The sequence below is a fragment of the Filicampus tigris genome, chromosome 3 (genome assembly GCF_054856515.1).
Source record: "Filicampus tigris isolate MCC_2025a chromosome 3, RoL_Ftig_1.0, whole genome shotgun sequence".
NCBI classification, from domain to species: Eukaryota; Metazoa; Chordata; class Actinopteri; order Syngnathiformes; family Syngnathidae; genus Filicampus; species Filicampus tigris.
The window spans coordinates 21,997,937-22,022,949 of record NC_141219.1 but is presented as its reverse complement, the minus strand read 5'-3'; the positions used below and the strand labels follow the sequence as shown (position 1 = coordinate 22,022,949).

At 39.9% G+C, this 25,013-nt stretch overlaps 3 protein-coding genes across 5 annotated transcripts; all 3 read right to left on the bottom strand.

Annotated features, from left to right (window-relative positions):
* Positions 1 to 291: 291 nt before the first annotated feature.
* On the bottom strand, positions 292 to 10,620 carry LOC147150288 (adhesion G protein-coupled receptor G3-like). Of its 3 annotated transcripts, XM_086025481.1 has the most exons (14): positions 10,263 to 10,615; positions 10,034 to 10,160; positions 9,064 to 9,153; positions 8,932 to 8,980; positions 8,099 to 8,186; positions 7,620 to 7,748; positions 7,127 to 7,282; positions 7,004 to 7,058; positions 6,834 to 6,925; positions 5,770 to 5,888; positions 4,211 to 4,491; positions 3,687 to 3,789; positions 2,855 to 3,168; positions 292 to 575 (listed from the first exon to the last, which is right to left on the bottom strand). In XM_086025481.1, the coding sequence occupies exons 2-14, from the start codon at positions 10,110 to 10,112 to the stop codon at positions 460 to 462; spliced, it is 1,671 nt and encodes a 556-aa protein (XP_085881607.1). In that variant the 5' UTR covers positions 10,113 to 10,160; positions 10,263 to 10,615; the 3' UTR covers positions 292 to 459. The 3 variants fall into 3 exon arrangements, 2 of the variants coding, with proteins under 2 accessions (XP_085881607.1, XP_085881606.1); XM_086025480.1 differs by having other exon boundaries at positions 6,834 to 7,058; positions 10,263 to 10,616; XR_015086118.1 differs by having other exon boundaries at positions 431 to 575; positions 2,855 to 3,050; positions 6,834 to 7,058; positions 10,263 to 10,620.
* Positions 10,621 to 11,821: 1,201 nt separating this feature from the next.
* LOC147150287 (uncharacterized) lies at positions 11,822 to 18,191 on the bottom strand. Its single transcript, XM_086025512.1, has 2 exons — positions 17,794 to 18,191; positions 11,822 to 15,210 (listed from the first exon to the last, which is right to left on the bottom strand). Exons 1-2 carry the CDS (start codon positions 17,873 to 17,875, stop codon positions 14,237 to 14,239), a joined length of 1,056 nt encoding a protein of 351 aa, XP_085881638.1. The 5' UTR covers positions 17,876 to 18,191; the 3' UTR covers positions 11,822 to 14,236.
* Positions 18,192 to 19,231: 1,040 nt separating this feature from the next.
* LOC147150286 (uncharacterized) lies at positions 19,232 to 22,771 on the bottom strand. Its single transcript, XM_086025521.1, has 2 exons — positions 22,464 to 22,771; positions 19,232 to 20,134 (listed from the first exon to the last, which is right to left on the bottom strand). Exons 1-2 carry the CDS (start codon positions 22,654 to 22,656, stop codon positions 19,410 to 19,412), a joined length of 918 nt encoding a protein of 305 aa, XP_085881647.1. The 5' UTR covers positions 22,657 to 22,771; the 3' UTR covers positions 19,232 to 19,409.
* Between the last annotated feature and the right edge of the window lie 2,242 nt (positions 22,772 to 25,013).

Below are 25,013 nucleotides of genomic sequence, written 5' to 3'. Positions count from 1 at the left end.
CTATCTACGGGACGTAATTTAAAAAAGCCAAAAAAAAAGAGATGATTCCATCATTGTTTCTTAAATGGCATGTTTTAAGGCTTCAATTATTATTAATAAAATTAATGTTCTTCCATCACTCTTGGTTTTGATGGATTGATAAAAAGTTCTCCGTTTTTGTGTCACCCTGTATTTCACACCACATTTGTGCAGTGTTAGTTGTTCTAGGATCATTGTGGTAGGCTCTCGCTAATTTTTAACGATAGCAGCTATATTGGACAATACAGAAAGAAACGGACACGACTAGAAATAATCCACAAAGTCAACAATGTTTATTACAATAACAGTAATAATGTAATGTACAATTAGGTGGAATACCCAGACTCAGGTTTAAGACAGGATAGCAGTTTCCATCTGCAAATGTCAGTTCGTGGTTACTGCAAAACTAGATTAGCTCAGGAGTGGGTTCAAATGTGCGCGTCAGCTGTTGAAACTTGTGGTCATGATTCTCTGAGAGGAAGTGTCTTTTGAGAATGAGGTGGCATCCGACTGAGACTTGCACGTCAACGCTAAAGACCACAGGAACACAAAGACCCCTGAGAGAGAGCGGTATAATACAGTGGTCAATAATGAGTGTCGCCATTGAACCATAGGTTCTCAAACTGGGCTCAGGCTTGGAGGTCAACAAAATAATGTGCAATACAGTAAATTAGTGTCCTATCGCATGGGTCTTCAATCTTGCTCCTCGAGGGCCGCTGTCCTGCCTGCTTTCCATCTCTCCCTGCGAGATGAGAGAGAGAGATGGAAAACAGTGATTCAAATGAATCAGGTGTGTTGCAGCAGAGAGAGAAGGAAAACAGGGATACATACAACGTACATTTTAATCAGGTGTGTTGCAGCAGGGAATGATGGAAAACAGACAGGACAGCAGCCCTCGAGGAACAGGATTGAAGACCCCAGTCGTATCGTTATAAAAAGTGCAACCTGTATATGGGAACTGGTGCAAACATAATAAACCAATTACTCCTGGTTTTTGGGCCAATTAAAAGCTCTGATATGATCGTGACGTATCATCTCCTGAATCTACCTAAGCCCCTGCATGAAAAAAATATTTTTTATTAGAACAAGTGGATTATTACAAAAAACAAATTTCTTTCAAGACCAAACTGACTATATTTTTGAGAACATAGTCCTAGTTTTTATGAGAATAAAGGCGTCTAGAATAACCAGCAGAGCTGGGCACTTGATCCTTTTTTGCCGGTCCGTCCTCCGTCCGCGACCTGGGTAGTACCCTTCCGTCCTTGTCCCTCCGTCCTTATTCATAAAAATGATCATCCTCCAATCCCGTCCGTCCTTATTTTTTTAAGGTTCCATCCTTACGTCCGCGTACGTGCATGACACCAAGGGAGAGATGCTAACGGCAGAGGTTTATTTAAAGCTCATTCGCTGACTAACTTACGATTCAAATCTGCTTACCTTATGGACACCCACTTCTGGGTTAACGGTTTGACGAACAGCTTGCCACCACACGTTGTATGTACAGTACGTAAGGAGACGAGACGGGCAAGTCGAGAGTTGTAATGTCATTGCTTCACCTAACAGCGGTCATTGTTTATATGTTAATGCAGCAGATGTGAGAGAGGTAAGTCTCTCAACGGATTGGCGGAAAAGCCCGGTCCAGGGAGCGCTTCCATTTGTCAGCCCTTCGGGTTGCTGATTGGCTCGCTGGTTTACGCTCCACCTCTGGAGCACCGACCTGAACATCAGTCCGTAGGTGGAAACAGACGTACAAGGATCAGTCCGCGTGTGGAGAAACAAATCGCACAGGAGTAGTTTCGGTGCTGCTACATGTGTGTGCACTTGTCCCACGCATAGGCTAGCTGTCTTACACAGTGAGCAGAGCTGAACCCTCAGTTAAAGGGCCAGTACACGAAACAGCAAAAATGATTTTAAAGACTGAAGAAAGGAGGCAAAATTGACCCCGTGTGACAGAACGTGTGCAGTGCACAGCGTTCCCGACAGGGCGTTCCCAATGCAAGTAAGTACGTGCAGTTGGGTAACTAGTGGAGTGTTTGAGGCAATTTTTCTTGTTTCCCAAGAAATGTTTCTTTTCTTGTTGCCCATTTCACCGAGCAGGTAGAGATTAACTTTGGCCGCCTCGCGACCGCATCATACACATGAGGGACGATTAGTGGGACGGACTAAAATTCACCTCCGCCCTTGCTTAGTCTGTCCCTTTTTTAAAACTTGTCATCCCTTGTCTTTGTCCGTCCGGGACAGAGAGACGGACCGTTCCGCCCCCGGGACGTGATGCCCAGCTCTGATAACCAGTGTAAAAGAGTCGACTCCTGCTATTCGCAGAGGATAGGGACCGGGTCGGTCTGCAAATAGGGAAAATGCACGTATAATTGACGCCCACTGAAATGCATTGGGAAGGGTTAATACATAATATGAAACAATAAATAAAAATTGTATTTCTGAAATCCACTTGTTAAATTATGACTTCTTCACTTGTTGAACTTTAATAGCACAATATTATGACTTTAAGGAATGCATGGAAAGACTACGACTTTTTACCCCACAAAATATGTCTTTGTTATTGCAAAGATTGAAACTTTTTTCTTGACTGTCCGTCCAACCTGCAACCTTTTTCCTCCCCGAAATAAGAATTTATCGTAACAGTCCGACTTTTTTTCCACCTCAAAAACAGGAAACGTTTTAATTCCTGCGGCATTTAGGCGTTTATGTGGTATATGTTTGATTGGCGTTAGGATAAGAAGGGTTTTTTGGAAAAATGTACAAATTTCCCTGGCCCAAAATGTTTGAGAACCTCTGCATAAAAGCACCTTATTGCTGTTTTTTTTTCTTGACTGACCTTGCAGCGAGTTGAGCACAGTGAAGATGTAGATGCCCGGCACGGAGACATAGGTGGCGCTAGACAAGCCAAAAGGTAAGCCCAGCACGCAGCTGAGGCCCAGCACGGTCACGCAGTCCTTCCACAACCTGCTGGCCTTCTCCCTGCCACCCTTCGGTCCGCCGTATTTGGAGCTGCCTCCTCGCATCTTCCAAAGCTGGAAGACCACCCGGCCCAACATAAAGGAGTTGAAGAGCACCACCAGGCACGGAAAGGCCACCGTGGTGGCGTAGGTGACCGTTTGCCTATGACTGAACTTGCTGCTCATCCAGCACCTATTGGTTAGAATAAGTACCCCGAAAAACTGGTGTTACAAAACAAGAAAAAAAAAAGTAGTGCAATGCACAACATATAGCCTAAAAATAATAATCCCAGCTGATGCCTTAAAAGTAGAGTATTGATACTACCTTCGCCTACAGAATTACTGTGTTTCTTATTTTAAGATGAGATTACTCCTTTCCAAAATGTCAATCAAAAGTTATAATACCTAAAGATTCTTAAGGGAGGGGGAAGGGCTCATTTTGGCTGATTTAAGGACTTTGGCTCAATACCACCTTGGGCCCCTGCTGTTGTTTTTTTAAATTCAGCTCCCGAAGCCACTTTCACTAGATACATGAAATTTAGTAGGATGATTAACCACCTATCTTTTCTGTTTTCATTATTTCCAATGGGAAGTGTAACAGTTTAGAATGTTTTGGGATTATATGTGATTAATCAAATAGGAGACCGTAGCAGCTGCCCCCCACCACCCCCACATTATAAACATCAGTGATGAGGCTGCTGCCTTACTTACAGTTGTATTGTTGAATTGTTGTTGTCTGAGTCCCGAATTTTCAGCGTGTACTTGCCATAAACACCAGACACGCCACAAATCAGAGCTATCAGTGTGGGCACACCTGAAGGGAAAAAACGTTTTTATAACTAGTCGTCATTGTTGCTTCAAACTTGTCAACATGAACAAATAGTCACTTTCAAAAGCTCTATTCAGAACACTTTATTTCCCCTCCTGCTTAACTTAACAAATAGCAATGTAATATTCACAGCACAGTATTGATTAATACTGTTCTCTGCACATTATATTCCTGCAATGTGTTGCGTGTGTTCGAATCAATACATTTACAATAAAGTGTGTTAAGTGCAGATGTTTTAAATGTGTGTGTAAGGGATAAAACTACAAAAAAAAATGTCGTTCTTGACTGTGGATACCTATTGTGGGTTGGTCTAGATTAGAATCTATCCTCGACGATAAAAGGAGGTTCACAGTACGGTGCTTTTGGAAAACCCTGCGTTTAATGTTGTGATTCGCGCATCCCTTACCCCAGCCCACCACACTCAGTTTGAGCAGGTATCTCCTGATGTAGATGTTGAAGACGCGCACCAACAGGATGTAGAGGTGGAAACCCTCCAGGGCTGACCAGCAAACGGTGGCCAGCAGAGACCAGTGCAGCAGGAGGCCCAGAGCACCGCAGACCCAATCGGACGTCTCCTCTGCGAGCCTCCAAGCCCACAAGCAGCAGAGCAGGAAGCAGAGGTTCAGGCACAGCAGCGCCCCCGACAGGTGCATGTGCAGGCCGACGGCTCTTTCCGGCTGCCGCTTGCTGAGTGAGACAGATATTGTAATACTGTAGCTCAGTGGTGCTCAAACCGGGGTCTCCTGATCCCCACGGGTGATCCAAAAAAAAAAAAAAAGTGGGCACCAGTGCATTAGTCAACCCCCAAAAAAGAATTGCTCCTCCCTATACCTTAGCTTTGGGCCAATTAAAAGCTCCGATATGATTGTGACATATCAATAATGTGACATGCCTGCATGAATTTTTTTTTTTAAGAACAAAACGCAATTTTTCAAAAAGATTATGGTCAATATTTGATGTAGAATATAGTAATCTTACCCCTATTTGCAGTTCGCTACTCAGATGTTTATCTATATGCACATTTTTTGTGCTTTAAGATGGCTCCAAACACTGTTTAAGAGAAACATTTCAGTTGAACGACAAGCTGTGGCTGTTTGGAGCTAAGTTTAACCAGGGTTATTAGGGGAAACTAGAAGAGTCTTCATCATGTGCATATCGCTGGCGTCGGGCCAAAATCTTGTAGCAACAAAATAGTCACTTTTCAGAGACCCCAAAAATGGCAAGTTTGTTCAACCATTAACATGTCATGTCATCTTCCAAAGCGCTTATCCTATATAGGGTCGCGGTGAGTTGCTGGAGCCTATCGCAGCCGTCAATGGGCGAAGGCAGACTACACCCCGAACTGGTCGCCAGCCAGTTGCAGGGCACACATAGACACTGTCACTGAGCGGGAATTGATCCCAATTGATCCCTCAGGCGTGAGTACCACTACACTATCAGCGGACACACCATTAACATTGCATCGTGAAAAAGTGCAAGCCATTTTTAACACTTTAGATTGGTCAATAAAGTGTAAATACAACAACCATGTGTGTGGACTAACCAATAGTATAGTTAATTAAAAAAAAAAACAGGAAAATCACTCAAATGTGACTTATGATGTTTTGGCCCAACGCCAGTGATCTCCACAGATACACTTCACACTAGCGGGGTTTACTGTAAAGGCGTCTTTTTTTTCTCAGAACGGAAGGTGTAATGTAAAAAAAGCAAAGTTTGACTTTGAATTTAATATCATAATATTACAGTGGAAAATGTGTGCTACTTTTCATCCCCACAAAATGAGTTTTTCAAACTTTTTTTTCTCTTTAAAAAAAAAATGCCTTTATTTTTATAATGTTGCAATTTTTTAAATAAAAAAAAAAGGGCATTTGTTATTGTTGCATGACTTTTGTTACAGTATGTTTTATTGCCGTTAGATTACACAGGTGTCCTACAGGGAAGAAAACGAAGAGTTAAAGAACTGACCTTAGACAGGAGTAGACGATCAAGCTGATGATGGTAAAGACGACGGAGAGCGCTGACCCGACGCATGTGATCAAACTCAGGTTGAAGGCATCCTCTTCACTCAGCGAGAGATCAGGGTTCTGTTTAAGGAAAAGTTTAGGCGACATTAGATTGTCTTTGACTTTTACTAAAACAAGCACATATGGAAGACTGCAATTGTCTTAATGTTACAAAAACACGAATACTAGGTTGTCTAAAACGTTTACAAAAAAATTACCTTTGGCTGTCTTTGATGTTCACAAAAAAACATCAATCCATCCAGTTTCCGAACCGCTTATCCTCACATTTGAATTTTATTTTATGGTAATAAAAACATTGTTAAAAAAATATTAAATCCATGGAAGACAGTAATTGTCTTGAACGTTGTCAAAAACCTGGACGTTAGGTTAAGGTTGTCTTATTGTCTTTGATGTTTATCTACCCTGAATGTTAAGTTGTTTTGGATGTGTATAAGTGGGTCGTTTTTAATGTTCACAAAAACATGTAAGTTAGGTTATGTTTGATAAGACAAAAACACATGGGACTTCTCTAAGGCTGTTTTTGATGTTTACTATTAACTTTCTACTTTTTGGCAAATAGTGTTAACTGCTGCAGATGGAAATTAGCAACAAAACTATAATATACTATGCTCTCGAGTTTAATGTTTTTCATACAAGGTCCATGATGAACGAATAAATTTAACTAAAAATAAATTCATTTGTCTTTGATGTCTACAAAACATGTACATTAGGTGAGTTGGAAACTGAATTGTTTTTCTTGACCAAAATAAATGCTAGGTTGGCCTCAATGCTTTATAAAAAAAAAAAAAAAAGAAAAAAGCAAAACATGACAAGAGGGCTCTCAGGACCAATGAATGTGTAGTCCAGTTTCTGAGTGATACATTTGCTTCATGTTTCCGAAAACCTCGAAAGTTAGTCTAGTTCAAGGAATTGTGAAGAATTGTGTGTGTGTGCGTGTGTTTGCGTGCGTGCGTGTGTGCGCATGTGTGTGTGTGCGCGCACGCATGCGTGTGCATTTTTTTTTACCACAAGTACAGCAAAGAAGCTCAAGTGGTTGCAACGACAAATAAATTCACTCCCAGTGTTGCTGGTGTTACAGCCAAATGTGCTCCAGTGACCTAAAAAACATGCAAATACATCAGTGTGGGGGTGGTGCTTGAAATTGACTCTGATATTAATCAGACGCCACCGCCCACCACTTCCATCTTCCTCATTTATTTCCTCCCAGAACACACAAACCCCGTTGGCAACCTGAAACATTTGTTCAAAAAGTTAGGTGGCCTGTGGCCTGACGAAATGCACAGACAATTGATTGTTACCTTCTTGTTGTATTTGAAGGTCAACGTGACGGGTTCTGAGAGGTTCAGGAGTGGGTTTAAACCTGCCTGCACCACCAAGACAGTTCCCCCTAACACTGTGCCTGTAGGGCCAGGTGGGCCAGGAAGGAGTCTTCTCCCATGTTTTCTACTTGAGGGCTATGGAATAAAGTAAATACAGTCCAAACGTAGGCCAGCGAATAAAGTGCAAAGACAATTCCTTTCTTTGTTTTTGCTTTGCCTATGTGAGCGAAGGATGAAGGATTCATATATTTCAAATGACTACAGATTATCTGTTCAATTGCATGCGTGTGGCAAAGTACTGTAGGTCGTTAGAAATTGCTTTCATGCTTGATATTTGATTCAAGCTTGGTTGAACATTTTGGTGCTGAATGTTTTTAATAGCTTTTAACGTGAATGTGTGACAAGAGAATCCAAACATCTCATTTCCCCTTTGTCTAAAGTAGCCCAAAAATATTGGACGCTCTGTGCTGACCTTGAAATGCGTGCTGTCGAGTACGGTGACCAACACCGGCACCTTGTCCCTGGACTCAGGCGCTCTGCTTCTCTGGAGGGCTGACGAGGGGATGTGAACACCATGTTCCAGAGTCGGGCGCTCCTTACTCTGATATTCATTCAAGAAGAAATACTTCACATCAATTCCTGATTAGAGTCAGCTGTAACATACTGTACATGTCTGATCTGAGTCGATTGTAACATTTGTGCCCATGATCAAACTTGACATTAATCGACACTAACTGTCATTCCGTTTCTGATTTAAGTCGATTGTAACATTTGTGACTGAAGTTCAATATTCATGCCTGATTTAATTGATTATGACAGTGATGCCTGGCTTTAGGCATGATTGAGTTAATTGTACGACATATGCCGGATCCGACTCGACGGTCATATTCATGCCTCTGTTCAGTGTGTGACTGTCAAAACAAAATGAAAGGACACCAGATATCATCGTACCTCTTCGTAAGGGTTGACGGTCCTTAAAATGAAGACGCTCCTGCTTCGCACTCTGGGTGTGCACTTTATAATCTGCTGCTTATAACACCTTCAAACACATCAGCTCATATGACATACAGTAGTTTTATAAACTTCTATGGCATTGCTTAAATGTTGTTTTAACACAGTTTGTGATCCAAAATGGAGGGGAAGTTGTTTTAGCATATTTGACCAGACAATGGTTAACTTTAAAAACAAAAAATGCATGTAGGACAAGCAAGAATGTTTAAGTACCAGGCGAGACATCTTTTGTATCACTTCTGTGTTTCCTACTCCTACACCCTACGTCAAAGGATGAGTCACTAGTTTACTTCACTTTTATTTCATTTTATTTGTGAGAAAAAAGCAGTTTGGACAATGGATGATGGATTACTGTTCACACTTACATCTTACTGTATGATTTTTTTTTTTTTAGTCCACTATACTTTCTTCAGTCTGTTCATTCTGGTCTCTGTTATTATCTCTCTTATCTGTTAAATGTTAATTCAACTGTTTCCAAATAGTTTCCAAAGAAAATATAGCATCCTTGTTTAATTTACCTTTGGTATTGTTTTGAACTCATTCTATCCAATGACACATTTACTATATGTTATTTCACAGAGGGTCTGAAAAAGTCTGGTACTGAATGAGTTAAAGACTAATGAATGGGGGATTTAAGGATCGAATGTGCTATTTATCCATCCAGTCATTCATCATTCCATCCACTGGGAACACTGTACATTTTTAGGACACCATACACATTCATAGTATTGAACATACAGTACGTATGTTTAAATGCACTTTAAGGAGGTTACCTGGTCCAGGAAATTTGAGCCTGGCAGCCAGAAAGGACATCTTCACAGTCTGTCAGACGGGAACAAAGGTAGGCAAGGTCAGAGGCATTGAGCAGAACTATCCTACGGCAATTTGGGGGTGGGTCAACTCACACTTTTTGGTCTCTATGGGTGTGGGGCTCTGTATGGCACAGTTGGCGGGCAGCTTGGGACCGGTAGGGAGATGGTTGGACTCCAGGCAATCTTATCACCAAGGCCAAAGAAAAGTTTAGAACAGGGGTGTGCGGGCCACATAAGGCCTGCAGGACATTTCTACATTTCTAAATAATTACAAATAATACAATAAAAATCACAATTTAAAAAAAATAAACTTTTAGAATGATTTATTAAAAGTAATAAAATAGAAAACATGTAATAAATTATGTCATGTCTACATTTAATGTTTTTTTATATGATTACACATTTCAGTAATAAGTTATTACTGAAATAACCACTGAATACAATGACAAAATATAATTAAGTAACCTTGTTGCTCATTTAAGATTTATTGTAAAGTATAAAATGAAAAATATGAAATAAACAATTTATCAATTTTATCTTCTATTCTTTTGAATAGGGTAATTGTTTAACTACTATGCACATATACACATATATACATACAGTACATACATACACATATTTATAGACTATATATATATATATATATATATATATATATATATATATATATATATATATACAGTACATAGATACACATATTTATATATATATATATATATATATATATATATATATATATATATATATATATATATATATATATATATATATATATATATATATATATATATGCACACACACACTTTTCAATGTTATTAAGTAATTGGTTAATGAGTTAAATTGATTATAAACGACTTTTTAAATGACACTTACGTTATATTACATAATAATAAACTTACCGTATTCAAATAAACTTAAGATTGTACACAATTTATATACAAAAAGTACTGTAAATGTTTGAATTGACTGACCTGGCCCATCTGTCCGTTTTCCAAAACAAAACTACAACAAAAGTTGTTAGAAAAAAATTCAGAGCACCCGGGAGGATTTCGGACAAACTCACCCTCAACGGCGTTAGAGAACGCGAGCCAGAAGAGAAGGACAAGCACTTGCATCACGGGACCCCAATCTGATGCCGACATGTCCTGGTATGATTGACGTCTGTCACAAGTGTCACATTAGAAATGAAACTGTTGGCGAGGGTGGAGGGACAGGAAGTTGTATTTTTTACTCAGTTCTGCAGGAAATGTCATGCGCAAAAGAGAATTTGACAACTGCCACTTGGGTTTTACCTCAGTGGTTGTCACACGCAATCGGGTCTGCGGGTCGTATCTTAATTTGATCCCCCCGTCAAAAATAGGCACATTTGAAATTGCTTTTAACGTAATAAATAATAAACGTTAGTAATTTTTAAATGCCGTTTTATAAGAGATTCAAAAATGTTATGGAAAATGTTAATAAAACCTGCTTTACTTGACCCTATCGTCTACTAAGACGAAAAAAGTCCCAACACATTAATTCAAAAAACGTCCAGAATACATGCAGACTTTGGACTATGAGTGTAACATCAGTCAAGATAAAAAGAGGAAGTTTCCTAACACGAGGTGTTGCTCATTTCAGCAAGAAAGCCCAAAGCAAATCTCAGAGCACATCCTCTTTGTGCACGTAAACACAGACACGTCCAAATGTCAACTGACGAACCTTAGGTAGACCTACAGTATGCTATGCTATACGTTTTTTTTTTTTCATTGTAATGATAGCAGTTAGACACTAGTTGGCAGGAGTGCCTTATGTGTGTTAGGTGACTCCACGAACAAGTGTGTATGCTGGCTAGAAGTGAATGCAGTCAGAAAAATAAAAAGACATCAGCTTGCAGCATCACTGTTCCTGCGTGACTTATTGAATAACAGAAGGCGGAACATGACATTCATGTTCAGAATGATACGAAAAAATGTCTCAAGTTTGAAATGTTAAACAAAAAAAGTTATCACGGAGGTTTGTTTGGTTTTTCCCTGTGAAGCTTTCTGTTTCAGTACAAGGGCTTTTGGTGAATAGGAGAACTTCTTGCCGTGCTAAGTTTTGGGGGCGTGAGTTACTGTATGTATTTAGTGCCTATGAGAGGTTTTTGATGTGAGTTTTGTGCGAGTGTTTTGTTTAGAGGGTTTTGGGGTGTTAATAGTAAATCGACTGTACTTGTACTGGGATTTTTCGACCTTTGGTACTCAAAGCGCTTCACGCTGTACCTTAGCTACCTACGGCGCAGCATTAGGAGCAGTATTTTGCCCAATTAAGGACAGTTCGACTTAATCACAATGGGCCGGGATCGAACCCAAAACCTCTGTGTTGGGAGATGACCTCTTTGCCACTGAGCCATTTCTGAAAGAGTTTTTTTTTGTAGCGGGTGAGAGGGCTTTTTTGCGTGTGAATGTTTTCTTCAGCGCTTGCATTTTTATGCATGAGACATTTTTAGTGAGAGGACTTTTGGAGGTGTCTGTTTTTTTTCGTGTGAGTTCATTTAGCGTGTGTCATTTTTTTGTTGTTGTGAGGTTCATTGGTGTTTGTGAATATTTTTGGGTGGTGTAACCATATTGCAAGCGAGTTTTTTTGTGTGAGGTTGCTTAAACTGCATGTGAAAGGGTTTTGGGTGTATGAGGGGTTTTTAAGTGTGAGAATTTTATTTGGTGTATGTTAGAGGGTTTTTGGTGAGTGTGAGTTTTTTGTTTGAGATTTTTTTTTGTTGGTGTGAGTGTGTGAGAGGTACAGTAAATGTTGTTTGTGGCCTACATGTTTCTTGGCCCAAGAGATGACAAAATTTCTTTTCAGCCAGTGAAACACAATGACAACATTCTGGACACCTCACATTGTGATTTATTAGAAACTTCAAAGTCACAATTTTAGATTACATAACTAAGTTATACGTAGGTACAAGTCCATATTGTATTTAAGATGGCAAATGTTTTGAATGATACTATACATAATAGTAACTCCTCTATTGCACTCTATTGAAATTAAAACATAATATACAAGAATGAAGGCCCAGCTGTGACCTGGCAACAATGATTACATTTTGGACATAATAAAGATTTAATAGGAACAGTATGGTTGAGATTATCGCAGTTGTTAGTGAAGGTGTGCTCCATGATAAATCCCACATAAGTTTTTCGTGAGCATGTCTTATGCATTTTGTGGCTCCAATTTAGTATATCGTAGCCACAATGGAATCATTTTTACCATGTGTGGGGCTGTTACACAAGCCAAACTAACTGCGACAAATATGGTTCAGTCTAGCGTATTTCTTCAAGTATTGGTCTCGGCTTAGACAGACGCCGTGCTCCAATTAACCCATTAAAGCGGGGGGCCTAAAGCGCCTGGCTCAACAGCTCCCCAAAACCTAAGGTCGTCTTTGGAATTACCCTCGAAAACCTCAAGTTTTCCCAGAAATTCGCCACCTACAAAAGAATTAATATCTCAGCCCCTGTAGCAGACAGAAACATCATTCCAAAATAATTTGAGAGACATGAGACATGGGGCTTGCACACAGGCCCGAGTTTATTAATCTTTACTGTTTCAATCGAAGATGTAAAAATAAAGTGTCAGTGCAAGAGAAGCACTATTTTTAATTTCATAAAGTTGAGTGCTAATTACCATCATCTATTCTGTTACAAAGATGTTGTCAACATACAAACATATATCTTAACTATATATCACGTTTGACTGGTTCTACTAGTTCAAAGTCCACAAGCGCGTCATCTACAGTATATCAATGCCGTTACTCATTTAAGAGCTCCCGTGATCAACGGGCGACCGCCATTATGATTCTCAAGAATTCCGGAACGTCCTCTGCGGGCTTACGACACCATTCTGGTGCATTTTATTGGTTGAGAGACCGATAATTAAAAGTAATAAAAAGAAAATGACATGTGCGCTCTCTCAGCTTTAAGGGTAGAAAGACGCAACAGTGTTCGCGGCTCTAGTAGAAACGCGGTTATGCGCTCCGCTCCCGTCCTTAATGGGTTAATCGCCAGGTGTGCCTCACCCCTGACAGATGCATCCTATTTTCAGTGGTCCAATGAGGTGTATGTACTGTATATGCCCCATAGTCCCAACAGAAACTGTTTGAGGAAATAAGGGTGATTTTAAGTATTTGACTATAATTTTTAACACTAACATCATGTAGTAATTGACTTATCATCACATACAGTATATGCTTGTCTAATAAAGTGACCAACACAACCATCTGTCCTGCCACATCATCCGCCAACACACTTATGTTTCTTAAATTGACACCAACACTACTCACAAAAAAATCTGGATGGACTTTCAGGGTGAAATTTCAGGATGACCTTTACAGGTGACATAATTTGATTGTCTCTAAAATTTTGATCTCACATCCAACTGCTCAGTGTTTCAGAACTTTTGCACAACTTTCATGTTTTGATATCAGGGAGCTGAATGGCAATATTATTCAGCAAAAGATCTACTTCCATGCAAACATCTTTTCTACGTAACCACACGCTTGACTAATACTTTGTAATTCTTCCTGAATTACTACTGAACATACTGAAACTTTAACGCCTTATGTCCAACACTAACTTACTGAAGTATCGCATTATTCATTAAACCCTTGTGTGCAGAAAGAGTTGCCTGGGTACATGTGGAAGTTTCTCAAAATAGCTTCGTTCACCAACACCTGACAAAGAGCCACCTGTGTGATCAACACATTCCTAAGCAGAGGTCACGTATGAGCGTTAAGTGCTGCGATTATCGTGTGAAAATGTGTGCAAGAACGACAAAAGAGTACGTTCTGGAACAAAAGGGAAGAACGAGTGACGTCAGCTGCTGGACGCTGTTTTCAAGCAACCTCCAGTTTGTTTGGTCACTCCTTCCTCTCACTTGTTCAATAACTACTTTCCATTTTTAGCAATTACAGCAGTGCCTTGACTTCCAACCCCCCAAAATTGCTACGTCTTTAAAAAAAATAATAATGCAGTATTGTGTGGAATAATAAAGAATGTAAAGAAATGAAATGGTTTTAAGAAGTGTAATAACTTTAAGTACTACAGTAAGCCATAAAATTTACGGCTCATATGTGGAAAACCCCGAAAATTGGAGCAATCCTAAATCAAAAGACCACTGTGTAGTGAATTTTCCGGTCACTTTAAAATTTCACCCAGAAGCACCATGCATCACTTTTTGGTGAGAAGTCTACAACAGAATATTTGACTATACACACTGCAGCTCAACATTGTCTCACCAACGTGCCATTTCAGTTCAATTTTTCCTCACTGGCAGGCAAACGCATCTGCCCGGTGTGCCTCCTCATGTGCCGGACAAAAGTTGAGCGGTCGCTGAAACTGCTGTGGCAGACTGAGCAGGCAAAAGGTTTTTCTCCGGTGTGTCGTCTGGTGTGCGTCGTCATGTGTCCCTTCTGAGAAAACCTCTGGCCACACACTAAGCAGCTGAAAGGTTTCTCTCCCGTATGCGTTCTCATGTGTTTATTCAGCGTTGAACGGTCACTGAACATCGCGCTGCACACCGAGCATGCAAAAGGTTTCTCTCCGGTGTGCGTTCTTGTGTGCGTCGTCAAATTGGATTTACGAGAGAATCGTTCGCCGCACAATGAGCAGCTGAAAGGTTTTTCACCCGTGTGTCTCCTCATGTGCTTCACTAACGTCGAACTGTCGCTGAAACTCGTGCTGCAGTATGGACAAGTGAAGGGTTTTTCTCCAGTGTGCGTTCTAGTGTGTTTGATCAAATTCCCCCTCTGAGCAAACGTTTTACTGCAAACCGTGCAGACAAAAGGTTTCTCTCCCGTGTGCGTCCTCATGTGGACTTTCAATGTTTTCTTGTCATAAAGGCTTCTCCCACAAACGGAACATGTCAAGTGTTTGTTCTCCCGACGACATGTCCTATCATCTTTCGAGCGTTCGTCATCATCAGTGTCAGGAGAGTGTGAGCGTGTGTCCTCGCTCTCTGAAAGTGGAGCTAAGAGGCTTGCTGCTTGGGATCGCTTCTCACTATTATCGGCATGAAGCTGCGAGGAGTGAGGCTCGTCTTCGTCGTCTTCACTTTTCACGATGACGCGAATGATCGGGAAGTCCAGCCGCTCAAGCTGCTCACCCTCCTCATTGATGCTATGTTCATCCTCTTCCTCTTTAATGCGGGGGGGCTCTGGCTCCTGCTGCTCCACCCCGGAGCGCCGCTCCTGTTCCTCAGGAGAAACAGCATCTTCACTAACGTCTACAGGGCAGAAAATCACAAAATGGAGACAACCAATATATTAATAACAGTTGTGTGGTCATTAAAGTCGTTAGGAACGTATTCTTCGCGTTTAAATTTTTCCACATTTAGTTCATTTATAGCTTTATTCGAAAACAGGTTAAATTCATTTTTACCTAAAAATTATACACAAACAAACACTTCATGACAATTGACAACTTTAAAAAACTAACTCAAAATTTTTTTTTTTCATAAATTTGCAAAACTCTCAAAAACCTTTTTGGCTGTCATTATGGGGTGTTGTGTACATAATATTGAGGTTAATATAAAAAAAAAACTATTATTATGTTTTTAGATGCTCCTTCATCAACGCCGTGTTGCTATGAAAGTGAGATTTACACCGTTTTAATTAATTTTGTGAAAGATGCCCAGGCTTTGGGATTCTGTTTTTAACTTTAACTCAGGTAGCCATGACACCATTACCCACAATGCTTCTGTTTACATCACAGATTAACTGGATTACCACTACTGCGCATGTGCGTTGCAGAAGGCGAGACACGAGAGAGCGGCTATTGTTAACATGGCGTTGCGAATTGATTCTTTTTTTTTTTTTACATCGATGCATATTTTAAGCATTTATAAATCGATTTTATATTGATTTTCGATCATTTTTTACATCCCTAGTCATTGGCATTATTTTGTGCATATATGTTTTGTTTTTGGAGTTTCAGAAGTAAGGAATTCATAACGCAATTCAATCGGAAGAGTGACAGAATTCCACCTTGTGGACAACCTTTACCAATTTTCCGATACCTCACTAAGAACTCACTCTAACGGAGCAGCACCGGAGGCACTTGTAGTTCTCGTAGAGATGCAGCCAAACTGTTGAAAGTAATGTTACCAAAAGCTCCCATGATATCCAGGAAGACACCAATGGCAAGCATCTTTTTCGTCACGTTTCTCTCAATCCGCAACACAAATTCATGCAGAGTAGTTTTTCGTGGATGCGTTGGGGAGAATTTTGCCTGGAAGTCATTGTACTCATAGTTGTAGAGAATCATTTGCTCCAGCCACTTCAATTGAACGATGTTAGTGTAATCATTCTGTAAGACTGAGCTTCAGAGTAGCAATTCTTCCCCGGTTTTGGAAGAAAAACACCTCAGCCATTACGCCAGGCCATTGCTACGTAACTGTACCTTAGGTAGTGTACCCAAGTTAAATCCATAGTCATCATTGAATTGTTCAGTTTGCAAACTTGCTTGCAATGTTGCCCATTTTCTTTGAAGTAATGACTGTAAAGCAATGATTCACAACATCAGTGCCACCCGAAATAATCCAAATGCAAAAATTCAAATAATTATATTACAAAAAAAATATCTTGGTTCATTTGTCAGTGATGTCGCAGAAACATTAAATACTTTTCCATGATAAGAACATACTGGTTGTCCTGTTGTCATTCATACAGCTGAATATTAACTTTGTGTTCAACTAGACAGGAACAGATTTCATCAGAGTCCATTTGTGAGTAACAGAGACAAAGTCATCATTACTTCAGCATAATTTGTATGACATTTTAGTTCAGTGATACACCAAAAGATGTTTCTAAGATTATACGCTGAGTCTGGGAAACACAGCTGTAAAGAACATGCTTGAGTTCCCCTCGGCTTGTGACAATAGTGAACAGAGGTGGGGGACTTGCGTCACAGGATCTGACTTGTGTCAGACTTAAAGGGGAAGTCAACCCAAACATATTTTATTCAAGAATATGTTTGGGTTTTGACCACACCAGCCCTGATATCTTGATGATTGGCACAGATGGCATCATGGCTTTGAGTGATAGTTGTCATTTTTGCAACGCAGATTTGCGGATAAAGGGTGTCTTAAATAACACGACGTTGATTTTTGAATTAAGCCCATTGTCAACCAAGAAAGGTTTTCGCCACAGTCACATATCCCGCCCCAAACACACTGTTGCCTTGTGATTGGTCTGCACCACTCGGAGAAAGGTTAAATCACTTCCAGTATCAGAAAGAATGATTTCTTAACTCTAGTTGAGCGATTGCAGCAACTGTAAATAGCCCAGGTGATCACCATTTTTGTCAACACAAATGGACTTGGCGACTGTTTTGCCTCTGTTTTGTCACTCACTCGAGCGCTTGCCCTCTAACGTGGATGCCTAGCACACGGAGTTCAAAGATGCCGTCGCGAGAAGGACCTATTGTTGGGCATCAGCTTGGTCTCATGATGTAAAAATGAGGCCTGAATGATGAAGACAACTACACACCAGTTCTAATTGAACCGTGAAATGTATAGGTCCTTTCATGGACCCAACGCGTTGTAAATTTGATCGTTCATCTTCATGTTCAAGAACAGTAAGTTTAGCAAAAAGTACTAAAACAGTTGGACGTGCGTTCACAATTTTAGAGGTCAAATTAAGTTACTTGAGTTAAACTCAAGTTAATTAATTACTTCTAAAGGTCGGTGCATTTTTGGTCGGTCCTTCACCTGAGAGCCCAATATCTCAAACTTGAATGTTAAGACTTGAGCCACTAGCACTTGTATAACCCACCAAAGAATGAGTTAACAATGAAAGAAGAAGCAAACCTGCTGTGTCTAACACGCAAAGATGTCGTCGCTCGTTCTCCTTTTGGGCTGGAAAAAAATCCTCCTCGTACTCAGCTATCATTCTTCGCGTATTTCTTCACCAGTCAAAGTTTATTGACTACCTCAAAACGCTCTCAGCCTTCCACCGTCAACATGTTAGCCCTGCTAGCATGGGTTGCTAATAAACGCCTTCTTTGTTCGCAGCTAGCGAGCTAAACCGGTTTGGGGAGTGTCCAAGTGCACGAAGACGACGTGACTTCAAGTTGTCTGCTTTGCCATGTGATACGACAACGTAAGGAAGACTAAAGAATGGCGAAAAGGACGCCATAAAGACGATTATAAAACGGATTCTCCAGTCAAATCATTTTGCTGGTGTGTATCCGACGTGCAGAAATTACCTACGGAAACTCCTCTTGGACAAATTACACGGGCGCGATTTCCTTCTCTTCTCGAGGCCTTTCTGTTTTTCAGGTATGTCAAAACGTTTTCATTCCCTTTACTGTACAGCAGTTGAAGCAGTGCTACGTTTCTATTTTAACATTTTTCTATACACAAGTATCTGTACTTCTAGTACATAATATGTGTAGATTTGGTGAGGAATGGGCAAATGACATCCCGTGGGCCGCATGCAGCCCGACCACACTGAGTGGCCCTTTGATGATTTTTCAAATTTGAAAAAGTTTAAGAAAAAAACTTTTTCACAAACCCCCCAAAACTTCCAAAAATGCTGATAAACATTCAAGGTGGGTTTTCCACGAAACAAAATGTGACCGTGTTAGCCGACTTATTCACCCTAGCCCGAACGACAACATAATAATAACATGAGTATGATCAAAAATGTTATATCAGAAGCGTGTTTCAAAACGCTATCCCTTGGTACTAATCAATAGAGAAGTAGCTCTCAGCTTCAAAAAGGTTGGTCATCCCTGTTTATTCATTTGTTAATATGGTCCAGACATCTGTGCATAGCAATACTTGAAAGCATCTGTTCACAGACGCTAATCTAATCTGTCTTTTTTTTTTTTTTTCAAAGAAGAATAGTCTTAGTTTTCATTATTTATATATTGCAAAGCTGGTATACATATAGGCATACCCCAAATGACTTGCAGCTGTAACTGCAGAGAAAGGTGGTCCTTCCAAAATATGAACCCAGGGGGCTGAATTGCACACTGCATTTTTCAGCTTTACATTTGCCTGAAATGTTTAACTAATACATAACTCCCGTTCCAACTCACAATCATGTGCTACTTTGTGTTGGTTGATGAAATATATCCTCAAAAAACATTGAACCATGTTTGTGGTTGTAATGTGGCAAAATGAAAATGTTCAAGGGGCATGAATCCTTTTTAAAGGTACTTTTAGTGTGATGTGCACAAAACGGCAGAGATTTTATGCATATTATCTTTTTGGGTGAAAACAGTCAGAAAGTCACTTTAGTCATATCTTTGCTTTATTGCAGGTTAATTGTGGTGATGTATAAAAGCAAAATAATACAAAATTATGGATAATTATGAGCGGCCCAGGTAGCATTCTTGGTGGTCAAATGTACATTTTTCAAGCTAACCACAACCACTCAAAATTTGTAAGCATATCAGAAAGTCAACATTTTACACACTTCATTGTGTGTTGCTCCTCTCACCAGGACACTTGTGTTTCTTAATCTTGTACTTATAAGAGAATCTTTGATCACACACATTACAACGGAACGGTTTCTCGCCAGTGTGTGTTCTTGTGTGTGTTATCAAACATTCACTTCGAGAGAATCTTTTACCGCAAAACGAGCAGGCAAAAGGTTTCTCTCCGGTGTGTGTTCTGAAGTGTGATGTCAAATGTGCCTTTTGGGTGAATCTTTTACCACAAACCGAGCAGGCAAAAGGTTTCTCTCCTGTGTGAATGATCATGTGTCTTTTCAGATTTATCTTGACGCCAAAGGTTTTGTCACATTGGGAACATTTCCAGTGTTTCTTGCCAGTGTGATACGTCACATCACCTTTCGAGTGTTCTTCATCATCAGTGTCGGGCGAGTGTGGCATTATGTAGTCATTGTCTGACAGTGGCGCCAAGAAGTTTTCTGCTTGAGATCCCCCATGGCCGTCTCCATCACCTTGCCTTGTCATGTGGTGACTTGAGCTGCTGCTGCTTGGAGGCTCAGCCCATCTGTTCTGCTCAATCTGACCTTTGTCTTCATCACATTCACTCTTCACGGGGATAACCGTCAATGGCAAATTGGTGATATCATCCTCCTGCTCTTCCTCCTTAATATAGGGGGGCTCTGGCTCCTGCTGCTCCACCCTGGAGCTCCACTCCTGCTGCACAGGATGAAGATTTTCTTCACTGACCTCTGCAGGACACAAGAAGACAAACATACCGGTAGTATGCTTGGTAAAGCCGAACTGGAGACTCTAAGTTGCTCTGAGCTGTGAATGTTTGTTTGTACATTCCCAGCGATTGCCGACAGGATGTACCCTGCCTCTTGCTCAAAGTCAGCTGGGATAGGCTCCAGCACACCTGCGACTCAAGTGAGGATAAGCAGTACAGGAAAGGGATGGAAGTTGTCATTTTCAGGATGCCAAACAACTATTGTGGTATTCATTGTACCGCAAGCAAAAAAGAAAAGTGAGACTCCTGCGAGAAATAGCTGCTCTGTTCAGCAGCTCCGACTTCACGATTATGCTTTGAATAGTTTTTAAATAAACAGAGATGTAGGGTGTGTGTGTGGTATAGACGGTATAGTCATTATAAGGTATGAATTTGCCCAAAGGTAGAAACTTGGACCCTACCGTCCAATCGCAATAATGCATGTTGATTGATTTTTTTGTATCCCCTTCTGTGCCACTGCTCAGTGTGAAATGCCCAAATTGTACAACTGCATCACCTCACGGTTTATCGCTACAGTGAATGGTTGTTGCACACTATTTTGCGAAGCCTCCGCTACTTATGAGCTGCGGGTGGATAGTTAACATGGCTAAACATGATGCGAAGGCAAAACTTTTCTTTGCATCCGGTATCTACTTACTGTAGCGTAAGTCGCTAATCATCACCTCCCCTGCAGTGAAAAAGCTACAGTAGCATTATGGCAAAGACGAAGGGAAACAGGGAGAAAGACAGGAAGCCATGCTAATTGCTAAACTCTCAAAATGCCATACCAAAACACTGAAAAGAGTGCTTGCGTGATATAACGCACTTGTCACATAGGTCAGGCTGGAACCGAGTAACTAATTAACAAGAGTAACTAACTTTAAAAGGCAAAATATCAAGCAACTGGGGAGAAAGTAATCCAGAATAAATGTAGACAGCCACAGACACGGACGGACAGGCACTGACGAAGGACATTACTGCATAGGTCAACTGAGAGGAAGGGGCCTATATGGTTAAAAGGATATAATAGATATTTACAATATAAGAACCTTTCTGAGTCCCACATTGGAGAAATTTTGATTGTTTCAGCAGCAATGGTGGGTATAGGAAATCGAAAAACAGCATGCAACAGACATTTGTACAAGAAGTACATTGCACAAAATCGAAACCTCAAGTATTATTGTCTGTGCATTAATTATCCCATCCAATCTATCACGAACATTTTTGTTATTTTTGAGTGTTGATTGTTAATTCTGATGTTTGAGGTCTAATTAATCTCATTGAATAGACGTGCTCTCTTTACTACAGTTGAAAACAGAATCATAAAGGCTATTTAATCCATGGGCGCAGTAATTTGAATGAAATATAGAAAACTAAACTGAAGCAGCATCACTGCCAGGGACAAAAAATGGATCAATAACATCATTGTAGGAGCCGATTATGTTTGTACAGTATATAGTGGTGCACAGTGTATTTATTGTTTTTGGTTTAATTGGTTAGAAAACATATTTAAGTAGTAATTTTACCTTGCCTGGTGGGTGTTGCCCAGAAGAGAAAACTGATTTTTGACTGCTGTGAGGCAACAGGTTGTGATGCGTGTATGGCATTCAACCACTGGAAAGGTTGGAGTTTATAGATAAAAGAAGAGCAAAAGGATTGGTAATTTCAACAAAATAAATGGACCTCGTGTTAAACTGGCAAGTTTGTGTCAGACTTTCACTCATCAACACCGCTGCAATAAAGCGTGTCAATTTCAACCTTCTGGTAGGACATCTTGGTGGCTTAAAATGTTGCCTTAGCTGTTACAATCATTAAGAAGGCTGATGACACCATGAGATTTTAGGTGGCCATTTCTACTATTTGTATAGTATGAGACTATGCTTCAGCAATAAAAATTGAATATATATTGAGGCTTTTAAGACATTTTAACCAGGGGTGCCAATAATTATGGAGGGCATTGTGTGTTCGACTACCTGAACACGTCTGCAACAATCTGCACATTAATGCATTTAATAATCAGCAGCTGATGATGTATGATGCACTTTATTTAAATATTTGATGTTTTGTTATGTTATGAGTTAAACGCCAATTGTGAACTGCTCCAGATGATCTACGTGGGAGCTTCGTGCGCTGTTTTAGCGCATTTTCGTATAGATGTTTCTTTTTTCTTTTTTTAAATACGACGTGGCTTAAGGTCCAGACAAGTAGCAAATGCACGGCCCGTACCTGACCCTCACCCCCACATTTGAAATGACGACTACTGTCCCTATTAAACCATTGACGAAACAAGTAAGAATAAGAAGTAAACAAACCTGCTCTCTGGACCGCAACTTGAGGCATGAAAATAGCATCCAGCAGTTGACGTTGTCTTTCGTTTTCCTCTTTTGTCCGAGAAAGTTCCTCCTCGTACTCTGCTATTGTTCTTTCAAACACAACAACTATTTCGTCGACGGCCGCGCTAAGTCGCTGATTCAGGAATGCTCTGAGCATTTCTACCTTACACATTTTCACACGATAATAGAAACAATTTACACTCTGCTAAGCGATGTGTTGCTAGCAAAAGCGTCGCTTAAACATAGCACGCTGTCGCTTCTTTATTACGTCACCCTTACGACCTTCTCCAGGCATGACTAGACGAGTTATGCTGTATACATCAAACACGTCACTAACTTGAGAAGCTCCAACGTGCACCCAGACGTGTTTCGCATTATGTCGAGGCTTTTAGTAGTAAGATGCAGACGCGATAGAGAGGCCCTGCACTTCGCAGCGTGCTCCGTGTTGGTCTTTAATTACTTGATCAAATGGTCTGTCAAGTGGGACAACTTATGTGGAATGTGATGTAGATACCGTAGCAATATTTTTAGGTATCTGCTATTATATCAGATAGACTTTATTAACTGTAGTTAGCTTACATCGAGTATTCAAATGCTGCTTGGCTATACACTAAACGATGTTGTTCTATAAAAAAAATACAAACAAAATAAAAAAATGCGTTGTAACGTATTCCAAGAAACTCGCTAATTATTTTTCAACAAAACAGGGGACTACTGTATATGGGCCGTAGCTGAAGGCGGAAAAAAAGAGCGTCACGAAAAGCAGACACTTTTTTCGTCATTACATGGACTACAGAAGTCCCCGATCTCCTTGGACGAGATTGCTATTAAAACAGAATATTACAAGTTTAATAAACATGAATAACATGTCTGGAGTACTGACGAGACAAAATAACACAAGGAGACTGGTCGTTCCTGTCTCTCAAGTCTTAACATTTTATATACGAGAACAATGGTTCCCTGGTGCTGTCTTTTGATTTTAAAACCAGCTCGAAAGTACAGTATTTGGTTGCACTGTCATAGTGAAATGTGGTCGTGTACTGCCACCTATTGACCAAAGTGAGCTCTTTTTATTTAATCTAACCCACAGAGTGGGTTGAGCATTGGAAATAAAATACTAAGACTCTCAAACTCTTGACAAAGTAAATAAAAACACACACCACTGTGATTAGTAGGCATCACATAAAAGGCACTATCGACCTTGATATTTGTATTATACACTTTGCTGGCCACAATAATAACCACTGTCTTAAATTGGTTAAAGATCTTTGTGCATACATCTGATACTGTGACTACTAAATGTTGACTGTCAAATATTTCGAATAAAAACTTAAATTGTAATTGGTAAGAATTGTTATATGCACCAAAACGTAGGCCCGGGGGCCATTTCTGTCCCGCCACATCATTTTATGTGGACCGTGAAATGTGCATCAACCAATTGACCAACATTTCAAATCGTCATATGTAATAAATAAAAATCTTCAGATATTGTAGCATTTTTTTTTTTACCATCACCCTTTTTATGGTAACTGGAAAAACTGTTATCCTTGACTTCTGATTTTAAAAATAGTTCAATTTGTTGTGTATATGTAATGATATGATGACGAAATTAAACAAATATATATGTGATTGGCAACACTTTGAGGGAAACAGTAACTACAATGTGTTTGACACCAGTGGCCTACAAAGACAGGGTTAGTGCTAGATTAGATATGTTATTCACATGAAATGCATACAACTTTCCAGAGAATGCAGAAAATGAAGCCTGAACTTGAATTACATATGGGCATGTGCGTGTGCATGCGTGCTCTTATGGGGGCTTTATAACCTCTGCCCTCCAACTGAACCTTCTGCCATGCCTTTGCTACTTCAGGTAAAACTTTCTATAGGCGCCATTGGAATCAAAATGCAAAGTAGTCCCCAAATATTTACTTGCTTAATTGTATTAAATGAAAAGAAGTTTCAAGTACTAGTGAATAACTTCTGATTTATTCCTTTTTATATGTACACCACGCCCTTTAATGCCACACATCAACACAAAAATTGTATATACAGTAAGTAGACTTACTGTATAGAAATAAAACTAGTTTGTTTCCTTACAAACTCAAAATGCGTGTGTTTAATTTGAAAGGTTTTACATTGTGTATAGCTTTCATTGTACTTCATTGTCTTTAAGCAGGAAAGATAAGAGTGGTGTGGAAACCTGGTAGCAATGTGGCCAGGCAAGCTTGAGGTGTTTTTTCCCTCTTTTCCCACCTAATTCTTCAATTTTGTCATCCTGGAATAATGTTTGTATCGTCGCAGTGTTTTTGTTTCTCTGATAAAGATGTGGTCGAATAGATAATGATTAGAGCATCAAGTTAAATTTTAATTTAGGAACCTGCATCCACTGTTAAAATTCTCAAAAATGCATAAAATGGATACAATTTAATGTATATTATCAATATTGCCAATGTTTCTTTGTCTGACACCTCCAGAAAATCATAAAGTTACTTCAGTCACATTTTAATTGTTGTCATGTCATGTCAT